Consider the following 25,977-nt stretch of genomic DNA (forward strand, 5'->3'; position numbering starts at 1 on the left):
ATATAAATTTAATTTGAAAAATTATATTATAATAGGTACATATGAAAAGTATGGACTTTATATTATTGGAATACATTTCTAATAGAAGTATAAGTTAATATTTACAATTTAAAAAAATCGATTCAAAAAAACTGTTAATTTAATTATTAAGTCTCCAGTATGTCAATATTTATTATACATTAAAAATAAATTATTAATGTCTATTAAAAAAATATAAAATTTTATTTTATCTTGAAGAAGGGAGAGTGTATCGTGGGCGGTCCTCAAGCAAATAGGGTTTACAGTGAGCCCCTGGGTCTAACAGTCCCACGCCCCTCATTTATCCACTAAACCCCCAAATCTCAAAATCCTAAACCTAATTTCAATCTCAATAACCTGCAGTCTGTCTATTGTGCCACTCCGAAATTGCACATGAGAGAACCCCGATAATTTTCGATTACAGCTATCACAATGACCAAGGTGTATGGTACCGGCGCGTACGATTTCAAGCGCCACCATGTGGCCGAGTATCCGGTCGAGGTTCAAACCCACCTTGGCGACAAACCTGTCGAGTCCAAACCCGGTTCTACCCTTCCGAACTCGATAACACTCTCGGAGATTCAACGCGACCAGTTGACGAAGATTGCAGCTGCGAATTGGCTGCAGACCGGTGGTACGGGGTCCGAGGAGAAGAAGAATGATTTCGATCCTGAGCTTGTGAAGCAGATATACGAAACGGAGTTGAAGGTTAAGGACGGAAGGAAGCCCGTGCCTTTGCAGAGAGTGATGATTTTGGAGGTCAGCCAGTATTTAGAGAATTATCTGTGGCCGAATTTTGATCCAGAAACCGCGACATTTGAGCATGTTATGTCCATGATTCTTATGATAAATGAGAAGGTAATCGAGAGTTTGCATCTTTGATGAATGTATGTAGGCTGGCTCATACTCATTGCTTTTCTGGGAACGAAAGCTTGCTCTTGGAGAATAAAATGAGAAATATAACTTTACTTAGACTTATATATTTGTCATTTGCAGTTTCGAGAGAATGTGGCAGCTTGGTTATGTTTTTATGATCGGAAAGATGTCTTCAAGGAATTTCTGGAGAGGGTTATTCGACTGAAGGAGGTTTGAGTTTTTTTTTTTTTTTTTTGGTAGTGGCCGCTGTTTGAAAATCTTAAATCTTCTCTAAGAAATGTGATTTGAAAAATTGACACTTTACATCGTGTCCTCTTCTTACCCCCACCTCCTCTTTCTCTTCACTTGCCACCACATTTTACTTCGTCACACCTTTGTTGTAGTTATCTCAAATTTTTAAACTTCACAATATCGTCCCTTGATGTATGAAAAAGAAAATTTGAACTGGACTGTATTTAATATGGATGTATGTGCCTAACAAAGTAACGCTTGTTCCTCAAGTCTAAACTACACGGAATATATTATAACTGCCAGTTTCAGCCTGCAGTAAGATTTAAAATCACGTGTAAATATATCGGACTGTAACTGATTGACTGAAAAGCATTGGTGTGCATATGGATTATTTGTGCTGAAAGATTAAAGTTCTGCTGATTTTTCTGCTTGCCTTGGGGTAACCATTTTAATTTTAGTTAATGTTTGTTGATGGCGTGCTTACTTCTCGATTTCTCACAAAAACCATCTGAGAAAGTGTTTTTGAATTTTATTGATTAAAAAATACAGTCTAGATGTTCTTTTTTTCCCCTCAAAAAATGTTTTACAAACCCATTTGACATATGTTTCTGTTGTAATTTATATGACCATATGTACTTTGGCAAAGCCTTATAGTTTGAGTGATCATATTCTTAATTTGTCTGCAGGGGAGAGAGTTGAGTATAGCAGAGAAGACAAATTACCTAGTTTTTATGATTAATGCTTTTCAGGTACGCTGTCATCATAATATTTGCTTTTATTAGATGCATGTCTGCTAAAATCATACACTACCCACTGCTTCATACCCTTTTTTTGTGTTTTAAAAAAATTTCTTGAAAGTAATGTAATAATATAGAACACAAAGAAATATGGAATTGGCAATTGATGGTTTAACCTTCTGATACTTCCTTAATTTCTGTGGCGGAAAAGTTTGTCTTTTCTACAAGATATAGCTGCATGTTTATATGATGAACTGCTGTTGTGGTTTTTCCTTTTTTTTTTTTTTTTTTTGGGTGGCTGACTAAAAAAATGCCCTTAAGGCAAAGTGTTATACCCAAAAACCTTCTCTCGGAATATGGACAATCCATATCCAACAACGCCAAGTACCTGCCATCTATGTTCGAGATCTTCTTTTTTTTTAAAAAAGAAACTTTATTGTCACTCTGGGGATGAGTGTGTGTGAGGGGAATGTATTAAGAAATTGTGTCCAATAGGCCTATGTGCCAAAATCTGTGTGTATGCCTGTTGGATGACATTTTTTTTGAACCATAATACCATGTCTAAGGGAGAGGGGGAGGAAAGTTCTAATAGATCCAAAATAGTCCCAGACTCCTCTATTTTTTTTTTTTGAACTATTATGTTCCCTTCTGTGTCAGAGAGGAAAATATTAATTGATCAGACATAGTTCAATACTCTCTTATTTCTTGGTGTTTTCAGTTCTTTATTTTTTTTTTCTCATTGGCTCGAGATCGAGATTAAGGCTAGTGGCTGGTGCCCTTTCTTCATGCTATTTCTTTCTCATTCACTGCTTGTAGTTGTCTAAACACATACTGGTATTAATGTGTGTATAACGGTCATTTTTTTGAACTACATGTTTATTAATCCCTAGCAGCATTATTAGAAACTGCATATGTTATGCTCATCAAATTACTGCAAAGTTTTCTTTGCAAGCATGTGCAAATTAGAATGTTTTGATCATTATTTTCTATGACTTCCCTGAACTACATTTTTCATTCATCCCTATCAGCATTATTAGAAACTGCATATGTTATGCTCATCAAATTACAGCAAGTTGCCTTTACAAGCATGTGCAAATTAGAATGTTTTGATCATCATTTTCTATGATTTCTCTTTAAGAATTTTATCAAATTAATAAATAGTATAATTTGAATCTGGAAATTTAAATGCTCATGTTCATACTGCTGGTTCTTGGGAAATGATTGCTGGCTGCATCTTGCATTTTTCTATCTGGCCTTTTGTTTTATTTTCTTTATAATCTCACAGAGTTTGGAAGATGAGATTGTCAGCGAGACAGTCCTGAAATTAGGAAGTTTACAGTCATGGTACAGTTTGTCATATGGTCGATTTCAGGTAAGGTTTTGTTTCTTTTTATGTTAGTTGTGTCATCTTAAGTATTATGCCTGTATGCTCTTTATCTCTTATGATGTGCTTTTCTCACTTCCAGATGGAGCTTTGTCTTAATACGGATTTGATCAAGAAATGGAAAAGGATGATTAAGAGGGAGGCTAAGGAGGCAATGAAGCAAGGAGAGCTTTTTGACCCCTCAACTTCTCTTGAAGTGAAGTTCTTGAGAAATCTTATTGAAGAGTTTCTTGATGTAAAGTTTAAGCTTAAACTGTAAATGGTAAAATAATTGTATTCTATACCCTGTTGTAGCTGATGTATTATGTTTTTTTTTTCAGGTGCTTGACTTCCAAGTTTTTCCCCATAGTAGCTCTCTTAGTGAAGATGGACTTGATATTGGTTTTGAGGGAGTTGATGATGCTGCAGTTTTATATTGTGAGAGGTTCATGGAATTTCTTATTGATCTGTTGAGCCAACTGCCAACAAGGAGGTTAAGCCCACTCACTTCCCTTACCTGTAATTTAGTATATAATGTTTTGATTTTAACTTGTCAAGCCATAATCCCGAGTTGGTCAACATCAGCAATATGAATAATTTTTCTTTCACCTGTTTACTGAACTCCGGCTAGGTCTTGTGAAGTTTATGAATATGAATAATTTTTGTTTGGAAATAGAAGCATTAAAAGTGCTGCTGGCTAGCTTATATGCTTGTTATGCTAAAGCTATTTTTGCTGCTCATCTGAAAATTCTATTCTGTGTTTTCACTATTAATCTTTGGTTTGTATGGTATAGGTACCTGAGGCCCCTTGTTGCTGATGTAGCTGTTGTTGCAAAATGTCATTTAAGTGCTCTTTACAGACATGAAAAGGGAAAGCTATTTGCACAGCTAGTTGACTTACTGCAATTCTATGAGCGGTTTGAGATCAACGATCATGTTGGGACACAATTGACTGATGATGAGGTGCTCCAATCTCATTATGATCGATTCCAAGCTTTTCAGCTTCTTGCCTTTAAGAAGATTCCTAAGGTCTGTTTCACTACTTTCTTGTGCAAAAGAATACATCATTTTGCAGCATTTAAGCAGTTTTTTTTATAGCAAGTTTGAATCTCTCCCTTACACCCTCTCGTTTTGCTTTTAGTTGCGAGAACTTGCATTGTCTAATATTGGTGCAATTCACAAGCGAGCTGATCTCTCCAAGAAGTTGTCTGTGCTCTCTCCAGAAGAGTTAAAGGACTTGGTTTGTTATAAGGTATGGAAGGGTTTACCTCTTTTCAGTGTGCTGAATGGAGCTAAAAATGTTCTATCAATTTTTTTTTTATACTTCTGGTGTTTGACGTTTTCAAGTTAAAATTGAAGTAAAAAATAATTTTTGGTGTTTATCATCAACCAAAAGCCCCTCGATGTATGACATACTTCAGAAGGATAATTGAGCAATCGATGAGATATAGGTAAATTTTAAGTGGAAATTTGTGGTTGAAGAGTGAACTAGAGCTTCTTTTTGTGTGTATTTGTGTTTTTTTGTCTTTTGGAGGGGGGAGGGGGAATTGATATCTATTTTGAAGCTGTGAACATTGCTGCTATACTGAAGCAGCAGAGGGAGTGAGAAGCATAAAGAGGAGAGGAGTGGAAGACTAGGAAAATTGGCCTTCCAAATTAGAATATTCAAAATTGCACTAATGGAGGTAACAGAATAACTAGAAACCTAGGATAGTGGCTTACATATTACTGCTTGTTTAAGAAGGATTACCACTACTAAATAGCAATTTACCTAAATATCACTAATTGAAGCAAATGGCATTCTTAATGATAAAATTCCTAATGAAAATAAAAGTTGCTAAAGAGTTTTAGACAATAAATTTCCTAATAGCTAGTTAAAGAATGAAATAATTTGCAAGAAATTTGAATTTGATTAAGAATTTTAAAAAAGGTGCCCGAAGTCCAGAAGATAGACAACAATCATTGACAGAAAAGAGAAAACATTGTATTCAAGCTTATTCTCCCATGTTTGCGCTCTCCTAAAGAAGCTTGACACATGCCATCATTTATTCAATAATATTTTAAATTTTAATCCTCATGACATGTCAAATTGTGAACTAACTCCTTTTTCAGTGATCTCTTTAGAACACCCCATACTTGGTGACAGTTCTTGATGATGCCCAAGTAATTGGGATTGTAGTATCAACTAAACCAAAACCATTTTCCTCGTTGCCTCGTGTTTTTTTGTTACTTAAATGTAACTGTTATATCATCATTCAAATTTTTATTCAGGGCACAAGTCAAGGTATGCAAACACAAATTTTTACACACATGTACAGTTTGGACACATGCACATAAAATGAACATGTCAATGCTCTTCTGTTCTAGAACTAACATTTGCATTACTTGATTTTCTTTTCCTTTTCTACTCAGCTCAAATTGGTTTCTGACAGAGACCCTTGGTCTAAAAGAGTTGATTTTCTTATTGAAGTCATGGTCTCCTTCTTTGAGAAACAGCAGTCTCAGAAAGAAGCTATTAATGCTCTTCCGCTCTACCCAAATGAGCAGATCATGTGGGATGAAAGTGTCGTACCAAGCATTAATTACTCTGGAGAAGGCTGCCTGGCACTCCCAAAACTTAATCTGCAATTCCTAACTCTACATGATTACCTTCTAAGAAATTTCAATCTCTTCCGGCTCGAGTCTACATATGAGATCCGTGAGGACATTCAGGAAGCTGTTCCACACCTCCTTGCGTACATCAATAATGAAGGAGAAACTGCATTTCGTGGTTGGTCAAGAATGGCTGTGCCAATAAAAGAATTTAAGATTACTGAGGTCAAACAGCCAAATATTGGTGAAGTCAAGCCCTCATCTGTTACAGCTGAAGTTACTTTTAGCATTTCTAGTTACAAAGCACAAATAAGATCAGAGTGGAATTCCCTGAAGGAGCATGATGTTCTATTTTTGCTTTCAATTCGTCCTTCATTTGAGCCTCTTAGTGCTGAGGAAGCTGGGAAGGCTACTGTGCCACAGCGGCTTGGTCTCCAGTATGTACGGGGATGTGAAATTATTGAGATTCGTGATGAGGAGGGAACGCTCATGAATGATTTCACTGGAAGAATTAAAAGGGATGAGTGGAAGCCACCAAAAGGTGAACTCAGAACTGTGACTCTTGCTTTAGATACAGCACAATACCACATGGATGTTACTGATATAGCAGAGAAAGGTGCAGAAGATGTTTATAAGACATTTAATGTATTGATGAGGAGGAAACCTAAGGAAAATAACTTCAAAGCAATTTTAGAATCCATAAGAGATCTCATGAATGAATATTGCATTGTTCCTGACTGGTTGCACAATGTATTTCTCGGCTATGGGAATCCTTCTGCAGCACAGTGGACCAATATGCCTGATCTTCTTGAAACAGTAGACTTCAAGGATACTTTCCTTGATGCAGACCATTTAAAGGAGAGTTTTCCAGATTACCAGGTTGGTAGTACTTTTAGTTTCAAATCTTGGCTTCTGTGGACATACTTAAAAAAAGGATGAAATTGTTTTCCTTTTAAAGAATACCTTCCAACATAACTGTTCTAAAGAACTTCAATAAATTTTGTAATTTTCTACGTCTCAAATCTCTAAACTTTCTATTTACTGTAATTATTGTGTTCACTTTTATGCCAACTGCTTTGTTTGTCCTCTCTCCTCTCTCTGATTGATGTATTCCAATTTTATCATGTTTAGTTGACTGTTGAAGCTTATAATATCTATGTGAGGCTGTTAGCTAGACATGAAATCTGTTAGACTGCTGACTCTTGGATTTTTTCATGATAATAGTTAGAATGGTGATCCTATTGAGGTAGTTCTAATTTAATAACAATATAGTGTTTTTTAGATACGACCATTGTTGTGGATATTTGGGCACTCTGTTCTATGATTCAATTCTTTAAGTTTTAGGCTATATTGATATCATTGTTGGAAATTATGGAGTAACCTGTGACAAGATGGCTAAATGTGCCCAGGGTTTGTTGTTGGTGAGGTATCTTGGGGTTGTTAACCTTATATTATGTTCATTCTGAATAATAATGTGAACCAAAACTTAATTTTATTCTCTTTCTTGTCAGGTATGTTTTGTGAATCCAGACAGTACAGAGAGCTTGAATCCAAAACCTCCTTTTCGAATTAGGCTTCCTAGAACAATGAAAGGCAACACTCATGCAGTCCCAGGAAATAAGAAATTAAGTATTGATTCAATGAATGATGCCAACATGGAGGATGCCGGAAGTGAGAAAGAAAAACTTATTGTTGAGGCATATATTCCTCCTGATCCAGGGCCATATCCCCAAGATCAGCCAAAACAGAATTCAGTCAGATTTACACCCACACAGGTGCATTGAAACTTCTTCAACTTGTCTAGATTATCTTATTATACTGTCTTTCTATTATTTCTGAAAATAATTTGTAAGTGACTACATAATAAATGTCTATGTTTGATGTCTGCATGTCTTTTGTTTTATTTCTATTGATTCTTTATTATCTTAGTTTTATACTCATTCTTGGAGCTTCTCTGCTATCTAGGATTTACAAATTTATTGGGGGTTTGTCTTCAATTTTCTACTGGAGGGGGATGTCCCATCTTATAAAAGAGATAAGAAAGAACAAATATTATTAATAATATGCATGAAATATAATGTGATCTGAAGAGAGATTTTTGTGGTAGGGTGGTTTATAGCATTAGTAGTATACTTCTGCTGTGGAAATCTTAAAATTGAAATGTAAATATGGTATTTATGTTTGAGATCTTCTGAACTTATTATGCACTTCTGGCTTCTTCTCTATGTTAGTTCAACTTCAATGAAATATGCTATCCGCATTTATTTTGCTTACAAGGTCCTTTGGTGTCTCAAGTGGAATGGTGTTTAATTGAAAACTAATGTTGGTCTAATGAAACACCTTTGATGGATCATTCTTACCTTTGTGGGTGTGCAGATTGGAGCGATCATATCTGGTATCCAGCCGGGACTAACTATGGTTGTTGGACCACCTGGTACGGGAAAGACTGATACAGCTGTGCAAATTTTGAATGTTCTCTATCACAATTGCCCTTCTCAAAGAACATTAATAATCACTCATTCAAATCAGGCTCTAAATGATCTTTTTGAGAAGATAATGCAGGTGCGAGGTTTGGATATTCATTTTGAGATAAAGTCGATGATTATTACTTAGGTTTATCCTTGTTCTTATGAGAATTGTTCTCCCATTTATTTTCTGAAAGTGGTATGACATTTTGAATGATCCTCGAGGAATGTCTAGGAACCATGTATTCTGATGCATATTTCTGTTGACTGTTTCAGAGAGATGTACCTGCACGCTATCTTCTTCGACTGGGTCAGGGTGAACAAGAACTAGCAACTGATCTTGATTTCAGCAGGCAAGGTCGTGTTAATGCAATGCTTGTTCGACGGTTAGAACTACTAAATGAAGTGGAGAGGCTTGCAAGATCACTCCAACTTCCTGAGGATGTTGGTTATACTTGTGAAACTGCTGGGTACTTTTGGTTGCTTCATGTATACTCCCGTTGGGAACAATTCCTTGCTGCTTGTGAGGATAACAAAGATAAACCGACATTTGTTCAGGATCGTTTTCCCTTTAAGGAATTCTTTTCCAACATGCCTCAGCCAGTTCTTACAGGTCAGTCATTTGAGAAAGACATGCGGGCAGCTATGGGGTGCTTTCGACATCTCAAGACTATGTTCCAAGAACTAGAAGAATGTAGGGCCTTTGAACTGCTTAAATCAACAGCTGATCGAGCAAATTATCTTATGACCAAGCAAGCCAAGATAGTGGCAATGACGTGCACCCATGCAGCACTGAAAAGGAAGGACTTTCTTCAGTTAGGTTTCAAGTATGACAACTTGTTGATGGAAGAAAGTGCTCAAATTTTGGAGATTGAAACCTTTATCCCAATGTTGCTGCAGAGGCAGGAGGATGGCTATGCACGGCTAAAGCGCTGCATACTGATTGGAGATCATCATCAGTTACCCCCAGTTGTAAAGAATATGGCTTTTCAAAAATATAGCCATATGGACCAGAGTTTATTTACCAGGTTTGTACGTCTGGGTATTCCTTACATTGAACTCAATGCCCAGGGTAGAGCCAGGCCAAGCATAGCCAAACTTTATAATTGGAGGTACCGGGATTTGGGGGACCTTCCTTATGTGAAAGAGGGGGCCATCTTCCATAAAGCTAATGCTGGATTCTCCTATGAATATCAGTTGGTGGATGTGCCTGATTACCATGGCAGAGGTGAGACTGCGCCTTCTCCTTGGTTCTACCAGAACGAGGGAGAGGCTGAATATGTTGTCAGCGTCTATGTCTACATGCGTTTATTAGGATATCCTGCGAACAAGATTTCAATATTGACTACTTACAATGGCCAGAAGCTTCTTATTCGTGATGTTATTAATAGACGATGTGTTCCATATGACTTCATTGGACCACCTAGTAAGGTAAGGAGGTTGATTATCCATTTCATGTTATTATAATCAGAGGATTGTCTGTAATAGAAGTCATGGGTCAGATCTTGACTGTCTTGTTGTTTTAATGGCACGGTAAAAGAACCATCTGTTAAGGTTTACTTCGTACACGTGGTATTTGATGAAATGCGCCATAGTGCACAAGGGCGGATTTTTCTATGGGAAATGGCAATTATAGGAAGTGGATCTTCAATAACCCTTAATATGGTTTCTTTATGTGATCTGGTTTGCCTTGCATGTGTGAGCACAAGCAAGCTAGATGCAGTTTATCTATCTAATTGTTGCATTCTTTCTGGATACATGCTTTGTGATCATGCTGTGTAATTTGGTTTCTTCCTGTCTGTTTATGCGCAGGTTACAACAGTTGATAAGTTTCAAGGGCAGCAGAATGATTTTATTTTGCTTTCTCTTGTACGTACTCGCTTTGTGGGTCACCTTCGTGATGTTAGAAGATTGGTTGTTGCCATGTCTCGTGCTCGACTTGGACTTTATGTTTTCTGCCGACGTTCTCTATTTGAACAATGCTACGAATTGCAACCTACATTTCAACTTTTGCTTCAGAGACCAGACCACCTTGCACTGAATTTGAATGAGAATTTGTCACACACAGAACGTCCTGTTGAAGATGTTGGACAACCCTATCTTGTCTCTGGCGTTGAGGAAATGGGCCACATCGTAATTGATAAAATCAATCAATTGTATCAGGTATAATTCTTTATCTCATACTAGTAAATTGCTGATTCTTATAGCTAGATAGAATATTCAAGTTAATAAAATTCACTGAAGTATGAGTTTCCTTTGAATTATTTATGCTGGTATTAGAACACATTGCGTGCGACTTTCTATTTAGGGCATGTACTTCGTGAGTTGTGTCATGGAACCGGTTTGTCTATAATTGAAATGGTCATAGGAAAAGTTGTACGCCAAGTAATGTACACCATTTAATTGCAAGATGGAAGTCTCTATAATGTGGTATTGCTACCCCTTCATCTATCAAAATCTTCTATTGGCCGTCATTCCAAGAATTCCTAAATTCTCAAGTGGCAATTTCTTATTTTTGATGCCAGGCAAGGATGATGAACTATCAGTTTGAGCAGTATTATTCATCTAATACGTCTGCACCTGCAAATGGTGCCTGGGATAATACGCAGCATGAAAGCAAGTCAGAGGAAGTTGAAGAGATGGAAGGCATTGAAAGTGGTCAAAATGAGGATTTGCCTCTTCAGGGCAAACCAGATGGGGAAAGGGATGCAGAAATGGGTAGAAATGATGAAAATGGTGTACCATCTGAAAGCACAAATGAGGAAACAGACAAAGTTTAGTATCTTATGGCCTGAGATGAATTGCTATTCTCACAGTTGCAGCCGTTGGTATATTGGTTGGTCAATCTATCCCAGCTGGTGAACATTGTTCGACTTCCTCAAGTCGTTTTACACGACTTGGGGTGAACTGAGGCGAGGTACTAGCTTTGCTGCAGCATCACATGGTAAATGCAGATTTCATCAAGTCTAATTGTGAAGTGCGGTAATCTTGGAGAAGTAAAAGGCGTTGTATCTAAGCAGGAAACCTGGAAGCCAATGGGCTTACCATTCACCAAACCTGTAATGTTACACCAATACTAAATAGAATAGGGAAACCTTTGAAAGAGAGCTGGCAGAAGTTAGTGGAAACTTGTAGAATAGTTGTCCTGAAAAATAGATTCCCATTTATATGTGCCTTGTAGGAAAACTGGTTTTTCTTTTAATTTTTTTTTAAAGAATTGAATTAAGATCTGAAAAGCTATTTTAATTTACTTTTCATTATTTTCCTTCTTAACAGCGAGTTTGCTTTCAACTATTTTTAAATGAAAATAATAATTTTTAAGTAACAAAATTATATTTTCATAATTGAAATTGAATTATTATATTGAAACAATATTGTTTTAATGAATATTGTATTAATAAATTTTTGGAAAAATTAACTGGTCAGTCTTTGGATTTTTAAAATTTTATGATTTTGAAATTTTTGATTTTAAAAATATATTAAAAAGTCTTTGTCGTCAGATTGGAGTACTATTTCTGTTATTTTAACATTAAAAAGAAAATTTCTCTTGCAAGATTATCATTCTCTAAATGTATGAACACCCTCAAAGAAAATTAAAGGTATTTTGGCTTTTTTTTTTTTTTTTACGGAAGAAACTCTCAGACATTTTTATTTATAATACAGTTTCCTCTTTTTTTAACAAATAAAAATACAGGTCTAAGGATTTAATATAATTTCTTGAAATTATATATGAGTATATGTACTGGATATATGTATAAAGAATACATTATGTGATGGATCCCTTTTCAAGAAGTTTGATATTTTTTAAGGGAATTCCTTTTCTGCAAGATTTATGTTCCAGTACACCCAAATAATAATCTTGACAGTAACTAATTCTTGCAATACCAGGACTTGTCGTCAACTGCAAACTCAATTCTATTTCTACTTACACCAGGATTGATGTATTTTTATTATTTATCTAAAAAAAATTTTAAAAAAATTACTATTTAGTTCTTATTATATAAAGAAACTCATTAGTTGATCGCTCGATTTTAAAAAATATATTAAAACATTTTTGATATTTTAAAAAATCTACTAGTTGATCCTTCCGTTAGTTTTAACATTGCAAAAAAACCTAAAATAATTTTGATACGAATAGACTGATTAATAAACTTTTAAAACACTTAAAGAATCGACTAATAAATTTTTTAAAATTATAAAGATTCAGTAGCAGGTAACTAGTGAGTTCTCTCATACCATAGGAATTAAATAGTAATTTTTTTCTAAAAAATATATATATATATATATATATATATGATCAAAAAACGAAAGAAAAAATTATGTGAACTTAAAGACACAAGACACAATGCAACTTTGCTTACAGACACAAATTCTCTTAGAAGTAACTAGATTGAGGTTGCAGGAGCTCTAACTGTGCCAAAACTTTTGCAACCAATGATTTTAATCTCGGATCCCCATTTTGTGCAAGATCAATGAGCACAACCTGTGCAGATTCTCCATATTGAGTTCTGTGTTCCTCAATTCTAAATATCCTCTCTAATATCCATAGTGCTTTTTCTTGAGCCTTTACATTACCTGATTCCAAGACTTTTATTATTGCTTGGAAAACTGACATTCTGGCTATGTAGTTGCTTCCATTTTCCCAAATTTCATCTTGCAAGAGAGTTGCAAGTGCATCAAGAACAGCTTCATCAGCTTCTCTTTCTTCTCTTTCCAATATTTTGATCAGTGGAGAGACAGCACCAGCCTTGACCAAACAAAATGTGTTTTTAACAATGCAATAGCCATCATGGACTTCGCAAAAAGCCTCTGCAGAATGAGGGATACATGTCCACCTTGATTTTCTGGACTTTCGCAGAGCTAGAGAATTCTGTGACAGCTGAGCTAGTGAGGTTGCTGCTCTACATTTGGCAACCACTGACCCACTTGACAGCAACTTCACAAGCAAAGGAATCACTCCTAATTCTGCAGAAAGAAGCTGTAGTTTCTTATCAGAAGCAACTGTAAAGCGAATAAATAAGCCTGCAATGCACTCCATTAACCAGTTTGTTCTGGGCATTGAAGTTGATTCACTTGAACTCATTATTGAGACCAGGATAGGCAGCAAGTTAGATTTCTTAAGTACATCTGTTGCTTTCTTTTTACTAATGGGAAAATTGCTCAGTATTCCAATTGCAGCAGCTTTTTCACCCTCAGATGTTGATGAACAGATAATATTTACAATGTTATTAAGTTGATATTCTCCGAGTTGTTCCATCAATTCTTCTGGTGAATCTTTAGATAGAGTGTAAAGCAAATTCAAGGCAGCAGTTCTGTTTTTCAGATTACTTTCTGTCAGGAAGGGCAGCAGAAGCTGGACTGCACCACTTTCCTCCATCTTTTTCCTTACTTTGGATGCCCTAGAATGGGAAGCAATACTATTGAGTGCTTGTAAGAGATGAAACTGAATTACTGGACTAGACAGATTCAAAAGTGAGAGCATCTGCTGAGCAACATCTTTGTTAACCAGAATAGATTCGGATTGAGCTATCCTTGCGAGTATGGCTGATGCTGGCTCCCGAAGAGTCATGAGCACAGATGTCACAGAGAATAGCAGCTGAAGCAATGGTACTACAATGCCTGAACTGATTAGACGCTGTATATTTTCCGTCAACATTGATAAATTTTGCAATGCATTTAATGCAGATAACTTGGCTTCAAGCTTTCCAGTTTTAAACATTTTGACTAGGGGTTCAATTGCCCCTTCTTCACCAAGGGAAGCTCTACTTTGATCTGTGAGCTCAATTCTTGAAATTGCTGTCGCCATGAGGATTTTACCCATATCAGAGCCTGAAAAAAGAAGATGATTGCTTTTGTCATGATGATCATACAAGACAAGTTCAGCATTTTGTATGAATAATTTTAGATCACAATTTAATTAGATGAAATATGATTAGTAAGAAGTTAAAGAAAAGTTAAAAGTTGCTACTTTTCTATTTACCCAACATATGTAGAGTCATGAGAAGTTAAAAGTTGCTCATGCATTGGAATTCAAAGGCACATAAAGCAACAATGCAATTTCATGAGCAGTACAGTGATGAACTTGGAAGCTCAGCTAAAAAGTGAAAAGAAGCTCTATTATTACCTTCCTTTAGATAACGCACTAAAGGCTTAAAGTAACCAGCCTCAGCCATATGAAGTGCATTTTGAGTATTGTTTGACAATGCAACCAACAACTTTCCAGCATCATGACAAGCAGTTGGGTCATCCCCATTAAGCATAGAGACTAGCATAACAATACACCCTTGAATTCTTCCAATACGCCGCTGGACTGCAGAGATCTCCGTGAGTTCCAACAAAAGGCCTACAGCTTCCCTCCGCTCATCCACATCTCGCGTCAAAGACTTCACCAACAGTGATAAGGATCCAACATCTGCCATCTTTTCCTGCAGACTATCATACAACGTAAGACAGCTAACAACATGAAATATGCATATTTGAAACCAAATCTCAGAGATAAAAACAATCAATTCTCATGTGAGTTACCTTGTTTTCAGTATTGACAGAAGCAAGGATTCTTAGCATTTGAATGATAGTCAACCGGCTGCGAGGCTTGCTCGAACCTAACCGATTAAACAGAATTGGAATAACTCCTTCATTATTAATCCACTCTTTATCAATAGATTGATCATTAATAATATCACGCAATCCCCAAAGTGCAAGCTTAAACTCTTCATCATTGCCATACTTGAGTTGCAGTACTACATCTTCGGTACTAAGAGTAACAGTTTCTTCCTCAATTTCTCTCTCAGAGTCCATTTCACTTACAGACCCATATTCTTGACTTGGTCTTGGACTAGGACACGGACTTGTACTTAAACTGGTAATAAACTTGGCACTCATCAATTCTTTATGCAGTGCTGAAACCTTTTCTTTGATTTCTCGAGATACATCAATACTTGCAAAGAGCACAAGGCCTAAAGATCTCCCAAGATCTTGAGTCATGTACTCCATTTGCTTTATGGGTGATTTTGAATTGCCAGTGCTTTTAATCAACTCCTTAGCACGCCTAAGCTCATTTTCAAGTGAATCAACTGCTGCTCTAACTGGTGGTCTATCCATGACCTTACCATTTTCCTTTAATTCTATGAGAATTGGGGTGAACTTGTCAAGCAGAAGTGCAAATTCAGTAAAACCTTCTTTATCGGATTCAGAGTTGTTTGCTAGTGAGGCAACCTCTTCTTCTGAAAAGCTTCTGCTCTCACATGTTTGCATTTTTTGTTTCTTTTTCTTGCTAAGGGTTGGATATGAAGAATAACAGTTGGTGAATTGAGAGAGGAAAGCAATTAAAGATTAACAAGAAACAAATGGGCAGAGAGATGAAATTGAAGATACAATAAAAAAGAAACTCACTGTATAAAAGTAAGCGTATGTCTGTGTACAACGAAAAATCAAAGAATTCAACAAGAGAAAAAGTTAAAGAAATAAGGAGGAAATGAACCTGAAGAAGAAGTGGGAAAGATTGACTGCAAAGGAACCTCAAAAAAGAAAAGAAAAACATTAGATTAATCCAAAAAATTGTTGTTGGACGGGGATTACAAGCAAGTAAAGCATAGAGAAAGACACACAAAACAAACAACCTATGACGAGTGTTGGATTGTTCTCTTCCTTTGCATTCTGAAACAAAATAAGATTTTTATTATGGAGGATGTGAAATTGGAGGTTTGGTGTTTGGAGTTTTGTGGAGAAGGGTATCTTGTAGGTCAGTGTCACTAGTCGGCCATGACTCGTTCAGTTAAATAATAACATCAGTTTTCTTGCTTTCTTGCATTTAATGAGGTGTGTTGAACAACATAAGACCCAGTCAAATGAATGAATACAGTTCTACGGTTGTCCAGTTTATGCTTTAAACTGTAGCATGTCCTGCATTTATTGATTATTTACTGCAATCTCTTTTGACCCAAAAACAGAAAAAAAATTGAAAAAATCCATTCATACGCCAACTCTCATCTTCTCTACCAATGTAATCTTTCTAAATAATAGGAGAAAAACGTATATGAAAAGATTTTAAAACTTGTAATATAGATGAGAGTTGCTATAGCTTTTAAATTAAATGAATTTAAATCAATGAAATTTTACTACAAAGTCATCAAATCAATGAAATTAATTTGACTTGATCATAGTTTGTTAATGAATATGAGATGAATCATATCAGAACCAAATTAAACAGAATTTAAATAGACAGCACATCAAATAGTTATCTTAGAAGGTTTTGGAGGAGTTGGTTATTATATAGCATTAAATGGATAGATTTTTATTATTATTACTAATTTCGGATTATGAATTGTGTCTTTTAATTAAAAATATAAAAACAACTAAGCCCAGACCAGACACTAGAGGTTGAGTCCACTCTTCAGCCCAGCCCAAGTTTCGCGGACCTAAAAACAGTTACGCTTACCACTTTTCCTTTGCATGCCACGTTGAGCAAATTTGGCCTCTCTATGTGAACAAGAACCGCAGTGACTATGAAGCCCGAGAGCCTTATAGCATCGGCAGCCATCAACTTTGGGCTAGCTTTCATAGTTCTCTCACTATTCTCCATCTTCAAGAAGCAGCCTTCAAATGCTCCCATATACTACGCCCGTCGTCTATCTAAACGACACCACATTCCTTTTTATCACTCTTTCACTTTCTCTCGCTTCATCCCTTCCGTTTCTTGGATTCGTCGCGCCTTTCGTGTTACTGAAGATCAAATCCTCCAAATCGGTGGTCTTGACGCTCTCATCATAATCAGACTCTTTAAGTTCGGGTTAGATATGCAAAACCCATCTCGGGAATAAGGCTTTTTTAAGACTTAAGCTTATTTGTGGTTAATTCTCATTGCAGCATTAATTTCTTTGGGGTTTGCTCGGTTATTGGATTGGTGATACTTCTCCCTGTTAATTATGGTGGCCAAGATGAACCATCAAGGGTCTCCCTTTCCATGGATTCTTTTACCATATCTAATGTCATTAGAGGTTCCAACAGGTTAAATTCTCTGTATATTCCTGATAAGAGGCTCTTAATTGTTTCATTTTCTTGTTTATCCTGCACTTGAACTGTTTGAGATTAAGAACTTGAGGAATCTTATTTTTCTTACAGATAATTCATTAAGGCATAGTTCAAGTACAATATGTAATGAAATTTCAATATGTTCTTACATATATAAAGACGTACTTATCTTAGATTGAGTACATAAGCTCACCGATTTTCCTTTCTTTCCATAGGCTTTGGGTGCATTTTATATGCTTGTGCTTTGTATCTTTCTATGGACTTTACCTTTTGTATAAGGTGAGTTTTTGGTTTGGTTAGTAAATTTAGGTTTTTAGTTTAAAAAAATGTTATTTCTGCATCTTGTTATTTATTATCCACTCAGATATGATCTTCAATTGTATTGATGCATTATTGGTTCTTGGTATTGCATTTATTATCATCAGTTAATAGAAGAGGTTACTGCTTCATGTTATTTCATTGCAGGAATATGATGCAATTTTGATTCAAAGGATCCAACGACTTCAGGACTTAAGACATCGACCTGATCAATTTACTGTTCTAGTGCGGCAAATTCCATTATGTGTTTAGCACAAGGATTATGACTGTTCTGTTGATCACTTCTTCTCTAAGTTTTACCCTGAAAGTTATCATTCCCATCAAATGTTATATGATGGAAGAGAGATTGAAAATCGTCTGGTAAGGTTTGAATAATTTTGATATTTGGCATTGCTATGTCATTTTTGCTTTCCTTCCCTTTATGCTAATTTAATTATTGTTTTCCCATCAACTCCCTTTTCTATTGTGAATTAATTAATTATTGAATCTATTCCTCTGAATATATAAACTGTCAGATGCTGAAAATTGTTAGTTAATTACCATAGCGTAAATAATGTTCTTCATTTCATTCTGTTTTTGTTTTAATGAGTTCCACTTTGTGATACTTGTTACTTGTAGAAACAGGGCAAAAATATTACAAAGAAGATTGAGGAATTCCGAGGGAGGTCCACAGTCAAGAAGCATGGGAAAGAATGCTTACTCAATGACTCAACAGGAGAGGGTTTTCTGAAAATTACCCTGCTTGAGGAAAAGGTTCAAGAAACTTCTCATGAGATTCGCCGGCTACAGGGTGAAGATATGCTGAAAGAAAAGGTATTTTAATGAGAGAATTGATGTGGATTTTAAGGGTGTTGCATCTAATATTGGAAAACTGTCCAGATTTATGTTGCATGAGTTAAGATTAACTTGTTGGGAATTCTAGAAGCTCAATTCTATGAGGTTGTAGGCTTAGACATTGAAGGTGTTCATTTATTATTTAACCATGCAGCAGTAATGCTATTGATATTATACCCCAATTATTTTCTGTCTACTGCTTTTATTGAAGTTCATGGGGGAGGAATACCCATTCATATCTATGTGTCTGTAATTGCATTGCATGCAACTTTAGAAAGCTTTACTGCTGCATTCTGCATATTTAACAAAAAGCTTGATTCCTATAAATCTTAGTTTTCCTGTTTTGAAGGAGTTGCCTGTTGCCTTTGCCACTTTCAAGTCCCGATGTGGTGCTGCATTAGCTGCCCAATCTCAGCAGCACCCGCATCCACTTATAATGATCACTGAAATGGCTCCAGAACCAAGGGATGTCTCGTGGAGGAGTCTGGCAATTATGCATAAATTTTTGCCGCTTTACAAAATTGGAATCATTGTTTTAGCTGCACTCCTTACAATTTTCTTCGCAGTCCCAGTCACAGCTGTTCAAGGAATAGCTAAATTTGAGAAGTTGAAGAAATGGTTCCCTCCAGCCATGGCCATAGAGCTAATGTAAGGACTTTTGTTCTAATGCTGCTTCTTTTGGGTGCCTTGAAATTTGCTGGACCTTAATGTACTAGTTTTGAGAATTCAATTGTTCTTTCTATTACACCAAAAATTAACAAGAAGGCCCTATTACAGAAACAGAAAATGAGAATTTTTTTTCATTTAGAAAATGAAAATTTTGGTGATCATTTGAAGTTTGATGCACGTGATTTTGATGTAGCATGGGTGTTGCTAGATTTTTTTGCTCATTCAGAAAAAGCATAAAGTCTTTTTCCAGTTCCTATCTATATGTAGTGCGGAACTTATTTGATAATATATATCAGCAGTACAGTTAGTGGAATTACTACTTCCTGATACATCTTTTTAATTCATAATGTATATCAAAAGTAGAATTAGTAGTGTTATAGATTATAGAAAGTAAATATATTAATATAGGAAGTAAATATTGATAAATGGGTTAGTTGCTTAATTTTAGAGATTGTATAATTATAAACTTGATTTTCCTTACCATCTTTTATATATAAATAGGTCATAATCTTTATTATAAAATACAACAACAAAATATTATATTTTTACATGGTATCAGAGCCAGGTTTGTAGAGATTTTTTTTTTTCTCTCTCGTTAAGTCTTAAATTTTTAGAGACTCAGGACTCCTGTTCTTTTGTGTTATCCATCTAGAATAATATTTGTCTCTCACCGTTCACCTAAAGAGGATGTCAAAGTCACCTTGCAGCTCCCTTGTCAGATTTGCGATTCGTTTGGGTGTTGGGTGGAGGCTTTTTTTGATACTATTCATTTGGGTTACCCATAAAGAATAACTTTTGGAGACTTAAGACTCTGTTTATTTGGGTTATCCATAAAAGGGTAACATTTGGAGACTTAGGTTCTGTTCATTTGGATTACCCATAAAAGTGTAACATTTGGAGACTCAGGGCTCTGTTCATTTGGGTTACTCATAAAGGGTAACATTTGGAGACCTAGGGCTCTGTTCATTTGGATTACTCATAAAGGTTAACATTTGGAGACTTAGAGCTCTATTCATTTGGCTTACTCATAAAGGGTAGCATTTGGAGACTTAGGGCTCTGTTCATTTGGGTTGCTCATAAAGGGTAGTATTTGGAGACTTAGAGCTCTGTTCATTTGGGTTACTCATAAAGTGAGCTATATTTTTTATTAGAGGTTACAATCTGGAACAGAATGAGGGAGAATAATTTATTGGCAAGAATGTTAAGACCATAAAGAAGCTATCATATCCCATTTAAGTTGGGCCAGTCTCTTTCTTGGATTCCATTCTTTGAGACTTTATGTTCATAATGATGTCATGCTTGCTTTTGGTACTCCGGAGAAATAAATCTTAATCGAACCCATAATCGCCCAATGGATACAATCTGCTCACGGTACATTTGGAGACTTAGAGTTCTGTTCATTTGGGTTATCCATAAAGGGTTACATTTAGAGACTTAGTGCTCTCAGATATTGTTCACAGGAATTATTTATCGGGTATCGTTCACGAGTATTGTTCATCGGCTACTGTTCACAAGTACTGTTCATCGGGTACTGTTCACGAGTCACGAGTACTATTCACGGATTCGAAATTCTATTCATAGTAAGGTGATTAGTCTTATTAATCATTATAAATTTGTTAAAGAATTAATGGAGTATTTAGAATTTCTATATTCTGGCAAAGGGAATATTTCTCGTATTTATGATGTGTGTAAGGCGTTTTACCAAGCTGAGAAAATGTGGTCTCCCGTTCTAGTGCTGAACTTGAATGTCGAGTCATGGCAAAAACCGTTTGTAAAGTTTTGTGGGTACGTCAATTATTGGAAGAAGTTGGGTTCACAAATTCGGTGTCTACTAAGTTGTATGGGACGAGTTGATTATATATGTAACAAGTTGGGCATGATTAACATTTATGCTCCAACTTGAGAGGGAGTGTTATAGATTATAGAAAGTAAATATTGATAGATGGGTTAGTTGCCTAATCTTAAATATTGTATAATCATATACTTGATTTTCTTCCTGTTTAGATACCGTCTTTTATATATAAATAGGTTATAATCTTTATTATGAAACACAACAACAAAATATTATATTTCTACAAGTAGAAACTTAATTTGATCACATGAACTTCCTTTAAGGAGTTTCTGACATGCTGTTTCTTCAATAGACCAGGGGTAAGCTCCATCCTGACAGGTTATCTTCCAAGTGCTTTTCTGAGAGGATTCTTATATATCGTTCCCTTTACGATACTTGGCATGTCTCAAATAGGTGGGTCCATCTCGAAGAGCAAGGCAGAGATAAAAGCTTGCAATATGGTTTTCTGTTTTCTAGTGGGAAATGTGTTCTTTTTGAGCCTGATATCAGGGTCTTTACTTGATGAAATTGGAGAATCTGTCTCTCATCCTAAGAACTATCCCAGTCATCTTGCTAGTGCCGTCTCTGCCCAAGTAAGGTTCTGCATTACTTCACATTATTTATCTGGATTGTCTTTGATTTATCTCTCAGCTGATTCTCCTTTGATATTTTTGACGTATACATACAAGCACTACTAAAATAAACTGAAACTTTAATTATTTATTGGCATTTCAGGCTGATTTCTTTATGACATACATCTTGACAGGTGGGCTATCAGGATTTTCTTTGGAGATCCTTCAGCCTGGCATGTTCTTATTGGATTCTATACTTTTACATATATGTGGCCGAGGGAAGGATGAAAATCCTTATCTTTTTTCACTACCCTACTTTAGAATCATCCCTTCAGTCTCCCTATCAATACTGATAGGCATGGTATATGCAGTTGTATCGCCATTGCTGCTACCATTGCTTGTTGGCTACTTCTGTCTAGGCTACATAGTTTATGTCAACCAGGTTAGTTTCATATGATATTTCTCCTTGTAGGCTTTTCTCTTTCTCATTCTGATTTATTTCTGATACCATGTTGACTTGATTTACTTGGAACTGAGGATATTAGAATAAAAGTGGCAAGAAAGTAGTAGTTTTTCTCTTTTCTCTTCGTGCTTCCCCCTTTATATAAATGTTTAAGAATCTTTGTGGCCTATCTGTCATGCATTTCTAATTTTCTATAATGAAAATTTTCCTTACATTCGAGCTGCAAATTGTGGTTTTACTTTTTCGTCTTAAACTGCAATCGTTCACCTTTCTTACCAAGTTTTGATTTATGGAACATGGTATTATTCAGATTGAAGATGTATATGAAAGTGTTTACGAGACATGTGGACGGTACTGGCCATACATTCATCACTATATATTCATCGCGATCATCCTTATGCAAATTACAATGATTGGCCTATTTGGACTGAAGTCAAAACCAGCTGCTTCCATAGCAACAATTCCTCTTTTATTGATGACTATAGCATTCAATGAGTACTGCAAGATCCGTTTTCTTCCAACGTTTTGCCGTTTCACTATTCAGGTAAATTGGACTGCTTCGGTGCTTCATTTTTGTGCAATAATTTTGAACTTCATGCCTATATCAAGCTGTTCAGGTGTTCTGCAGATGTATGTTACCAACTGCTCTGATGAAGAAAATGTTTTCTGCCATTTACCTTTATTTCTCTTTTTCTATCTTTCTGGTGTGAGTGATCAGGATGCTGGTAAACATGATGAGCTAGATCAGAAGAATGGTCAGCTGGAAGTGAATTATGAGCAGGCCAGCAATGCGTACCGGCAGCCTAGTTTACAGCCGGTAAACTGGACAGCATCTGACTCCAGCTTCACCCTGCCATTAGTTTCTCCATTATAATTTTAATCTGGAGTATCTCTGCTATCCATTCTCTTCTTTTCCCTCGATTTCTTTTTTCTATTTTTTGGTTTCAGTTCTCCTCCTTGTGTACATTTTCATTTTTCTAATTTTTAAAGCTTCTTATAGTTTGTGGAACTTTTTGTATTAATATGGTAATAAAAAAAAAAAAAACAATTAGTTTTTATTTAGATGATATTATCCGGTCATAAAAATTTTTACCTTCAAATTAATTTTATATTATTAATAAATTATTTATAATTATAAAAGTAGATAAATATAAAATTATTATAAAATGATTTTTAATTAGTTATAATTACTAATTAGATCTAACAATGAAACAAAATAATCCCAAGTTTCATTAGTTTGTTTAAATATTCTATTCTAACCAAATAAACGCATCCAAACTAATTGAAAAAAAAAAAAAATCAACTTCTCAAATTAAAAGATAGTTTTTATGAAAAGCCTGCCTTTATTTCTTTCTTCTTCTTTATAACTTAGATTTAACTATTAATATTGTTTGATTAATATCTTTTTCTCTAGTTGATTGATTTGTAAAAGTTTTAAACATGGTTTGAATTAAATAAAGGGCAATGGAATTTGTGAGGTTTATGCACATACCATCAAATCAGATAAATCACAAAGTGAACAGGAGAGTTTTAGTTCTGATACAACCCAGCTTAACACTCTTTATCTTATTAAAACTAAAAGCAGAAATTAGTGGAGGGGGGATGAAGTCAGATTCTAGCACCAAGTAAGGTCATCAAGAAATCTCTATAATCCCCTGAAGTGTCGTCGATCACTGCACCATCAAGGTTAGTTTTGTAGAGGTTGAAGTACTCTCCCCTGATTTTCATTGCATCGATTTCAGCTCTACTAACAATTGCTCTAGTCAGTGAATCTTCATCTGTCCCAAGCCCAATGACGGCAGTTCCAATCACCTATGAATTATTTAGCCATCGGTAATAAGCACAAACACGTTTTAAGAAATGTTCAAGTTTCTTACACAAGAAATGTTCAGATAACATGTTTTAATAAATGACGGCAAAGGAACGCAAGAATGTTCTTTATGAACAAATGAAGAGATGAAATTATCACTAAAGTGAATTGACCAAAAAAGGGAACTAAATCGTTCACCTTTGCAAAGTGCTTTTCTGGGGATTGTATGCACCAAATTACCACTTCCAACAGAGATTCCAACTCACCCTTTCCGCAGCTCTTTATGTCCTGCAAAGAAAATGGTTCATGGTTCAACAAATACCAATATAAAATTTATATATACAAAAAAAGTATATATATCTTTAAGCCAGCTAAATTACAGAAGCTGAACCTGATCAATAGGATTTCCAAACTTTTGCTGATAGCACTTGAATGTCGCCCTAAGCTGATACACATTCCTAGTGCTGAGAATATACACTATATCATCATGGTCTAGTTGCTTTCTTTTGATGGCTTCATGCAATTTAGCTGCCTCTAAGCTGGCTATATTCATATCCACCAGTTCTTTATCATACCTGTAAGAGCTTACTATACCCACCAACAGCTGTGCAATGCAAACTTTTGAATCACTTATGAAGTATAAAACGTCTAAGAACCCAATAATTTCTTTCAACCAATGCAAACAGCTCATGCCTAAAGCACATATCTAACGTAACAGAACTAGTGCTTTACAAATGGAATCTACCACACGCAAGATAAAACATCAACATTTCTTCTTTCCCTTTTCTCAAAGTTATTCACTTTGTAATTTACATAACAATAATTAATTCATAGACTTCATGGTTTCATGTCTTCACCTCTGAACTCTGAATATGAATAGACTCGTATTGTAAAATTCAAAGCTACCCATATATGAGTGGGATTGCGGGAGTGGCTTACCTTTTTATGGGGCAAAGAGACTACAGATGTAATGGCCTCTTCAAGGGAGCAATCAAAAAGAGAGCAATAGGCCTGCCTTACTGCCTGTAGATGGTGAGGAGAATTTGCGCATGCTATCTCAACTATCACTTGCAGTTCTTTTGCGCCTTTCTTCTTTGATTTCAATGCTTCATTTGCCAGTTTTGCATCCCTTTCTGGGGGATCATATGTCCACAAAATTACTGCTTTCTATCAGGCATTAAAACATCAATTTGTTAGACATGAAATTATGGTGATTGACATGAATGAAACATTGCTCTGCTCAAATATATACTAAATTCTCCATCCTTCAATACGCCACGATACTAATTGGTCTAGATAAAGCAGCTTAGAAAACCTGGTCATGAATTACAATGAAAGGAGATAAATAATGCGCACTCTAAAATCCCCAGACAGCTCAGAATGGAGACGATCAATGAGAGATTCCTTGTAAAGCTGCAGATAGGTTTCTCTAATTTTCCCCCTTTGACTTGCATTTCTGCGTCCTAATATCCATATAATCGCCCTCTCATCTGTCCCCAGTCCTATAACAAAGGTATCAAATTTTAAGTTTGAATGCTCTGAAATGAAGTTATGGACAAAAGAAAAGAGCAGAGAAAAAGAGAGAAGATATATATTCATGTCCGCACACATAATTATTTCAGGAAGTTGATTAAAAACACCCAAAGAATAAATGAAGGAAAGAGAATAGAAGAAAATGAAGCAGAGACGGACCTTGAACAGCATTTCTGAGTCTCTCACAGTCTTGGGTTGGAGAAGGTTCAACATCTGGCACTCTGAGAGTAGCCATTTTCTTCCAAGAATTTTGTCTGGGAATAGGACCAAGCTTTTTCCTTGTCTTTTATTTATTATGTGTTATGAAATTAAAGCACAGCAAAAAAAAAAAAAAAAAAAAAAAAAAAAAAAAAGGAAAAATCTCCTATAAATGAGTTCCTGCGGTTATCTCTGTCTCTTGCCATTTCCACTCATATGAGAAAGCAAGAAGCGAGGAATTACAGGAAGTCCTATAGAGTTTTGCATTTTATGATTATGACCCATGGACTATTAGTATTTGGTAATTTTGATGTAGTTTGACAAATGCAGAATTAACTTCCCATAAACGCATGAGTTTAGAGATTTGAATACTAGCAATTTTAGAAATAGAGGATATGATGCTTAAAATTTTTATCATATACATATGTCATATAACC

The 25,977-nt window shown here is 35.6% G+C and overlaps 4 protein-coding genes across 5 annotated transcripts; 2 read left to right on the forward strand and 2 right to left on the reverse strand.

Annotated features, from left to right (window-relative positions):
• The first annotated feature begins 248 nt into the window (after positions 1 to 248).
• LOC110613691 (RNA helicase aquarius) lies at positions 249 to 11,551 on the forward strand. The gene is made up of 14 exons (XM_021754932.2): positions 249 to 876; positions 1,015 to 1,104; positions 1,812 to 1,874; positions 3,148 to 3,234; positions 3,329 to 3,481; positions 3,567 to 3,718; positions 4,020 to 4,254; positions 4,367 to 4,477; positions 5,638 to 6,696; positions 7,329 to 7,592; positions 8,194 to 8,379; positions 8,559 to 9,713; positions 10,095 to 10,445; positions 10,808 to 11,551. The coding sequence occupies exons 1-14, from the start codon at positions 451 to 453 to the stop codon at positions 11,060 to 11,062; spliced, it is 4,587 nt and encodes a 1,528-aa protein (XP_021610624.1). The 5' UTR covers positions 249 to 450; the 3' UTR covers positions 11,063 to 11,551.
• Positions 11,552 to 12,467: 916 nt separating this feature from the next.
• LOC110612781 (U-box domain-containing protein 44) lies at positions 12,468 to 16,047 on the reverse strand. 2 transcript variants are annotated; one of them, XM_021753579.2, is made up of 4 exons: positions 15,902 to 16,047; positions 14,808 to 15,787; positions 14,407 to 14,707; positions 12,468 to 14,111 (listed from the first exon to the last, which is right to left on the reverse strand). In XM_021753579.2, exons 2-4 carry the CDS (start codon positions 15,534 to 15,536, stop codon positions 12,658 to 12,660), a joined length of 2,484 nt encoding a protein of 827 aa, XP_021609271.1. In that variant the 5' UTR covers positions 15,537 to 15,787; positions 15,902 to 16,047; the 3' UTR covers positions 12,468 to 12,657. The 2 variants fall into 2 exon arrangements, with proteins under 2 accessions (XP_021609271.1, XP_021609269.1); XM_021753577.2 differs by having other exon boundaries at positions 14,808 to 16,040.
• A 724-nt stretch (positions 16,048 to 16,771) lies between these two features.
• Positions 16,772 to 23,008, forward strand: LOC110613851 (CSC1-like protein At3g54510). Its single transcript, XM_021755209.2, is given in 10 exon segments — positions 16,772 to 17,070; positions 17,148 to 17,288; positions 17,528 to 17,591; positions 17,778 to 17,990; positions 18,249 to 18,443; positions 18,814 to 19,112; positions 21,278 to 21,557; positions 21,700 to 21,978; positions 22,310 to 22,543; positions 22,718 to 23,008. Coding segments are annotated over 10 exon segments (2,145 nt in total). The 5' UTR covers positions 16,772 to 16,786; the 3' UTR covers positions 22,874 to 23,008.
• Positions 23,009 to 23,417: 409 nt separating this feature from the next.
• On the reverse strand, positions 23,418 to 25,663 carry LOC110613120 (annexin D3). The gene is made up of 6 exons (XM_021754079.2): positions 25,502 to 25,663; positions 25,166 to 25,311; positions 24,749 to 24,976; positions 24,201 to 24,413; positions 24,008 to 24,097; positions 23,418 to 23,811 (listed from the first exon to the last, which is right to left on the reverse strand). The coding sequence occupies exons 1-6, from the start codon at positions 25,575 to 25,577 to the stop codon at positions 23,608 to 23,610; spliced, it is 957 nt and encodes a 318-aa protein (XP_021609771.1). The 5' UTR covers positions 25,578 to 25,663; the 3' UTR covers positions 23,418 to 23,607.
• Positions 25,664 to 25,977: the final 314 nt, after the last annotated feature.

The sequence above is a fragment of the Manihot esculenta genome, chromosome 4 (genome assembly GCF_001659605.2).
Source record: "Manihot esculenta cultivar AM560-2 chromosome 4, M.esculenta_v8, whole genome shotgun sequence".
Lineage (NCBI taxonomy): Eukaryota > Viridiplantae > Streptophyta > Magnoliopsida > Malpighiales > Euphorbiaceae > Manihot > Manihot esculenta.

Bases quoted from the DNA above. Each gene is read 5' to 3' on its own strand.
- LOC110613691 (XM_021754932.2), top strand. From the start codon at position 451: ATGACCAAGGTGTATGGTACCGGCGCGTACGATTTCAAGCGCCACCAT. The intron at 3,235-3,328 runs GTAAGGTTTTGT...TCTCACTTCCAG, and splicing joins TGTCATATGGTCGATTTCAG to ATGGAGCTTTGTCTTAATAC. The intron at 4,478-5,637 runs GTATGGAAGGGT...TTTTCTACTCAG, and splicing joins AGGACTTGGTTTGTTATAAG to CTCAAATTGGTTTCTGACAG.
- LOC110612781 (XM_021753579.2), bottom strand. From the start codon at position 15,536: ATGCAAACATGTGAGAGCAGAAGCTTTTCAGAAGAAGAGGTTGCCTCA. The intron at 14,708-14,807 runs GTAACTCACATG...GATAGTCTGCAG, and splicing joins CTGTCAATACTGAAAACAAG to GAAAAGATGGCAGATGTTGG. The intron at 14,112-14,406 runs GTAATAATAGAG...TTCTTTTTTCAG, and splicing joins AGTGCGTTATCTAAAGGAAG to GCTCTGATATGGGTAAAATC.
- LOC110613120 (XM_021754079.2), bottom strand. From the start codon at position 25,577: ATGGCTACTCTCAGAGTGCCAGATGTTGAACCTTCTCCAACCCAAGAC. The intron at 24,977-25,165 runs GTGCGCATTATT...AATGCCTGATAG, and splicing joins AGCTGTCTGGGGATTTTAGA to AAAGCAGTAATTTTGTGGAC. The intron at 23,812-24,007 runs GTGAACGATTTA...AATAATTCATAG, and splicing joins CAGAAAAGCACTTTGCAAAG to GTGATTGGAACTGCCGTCAT.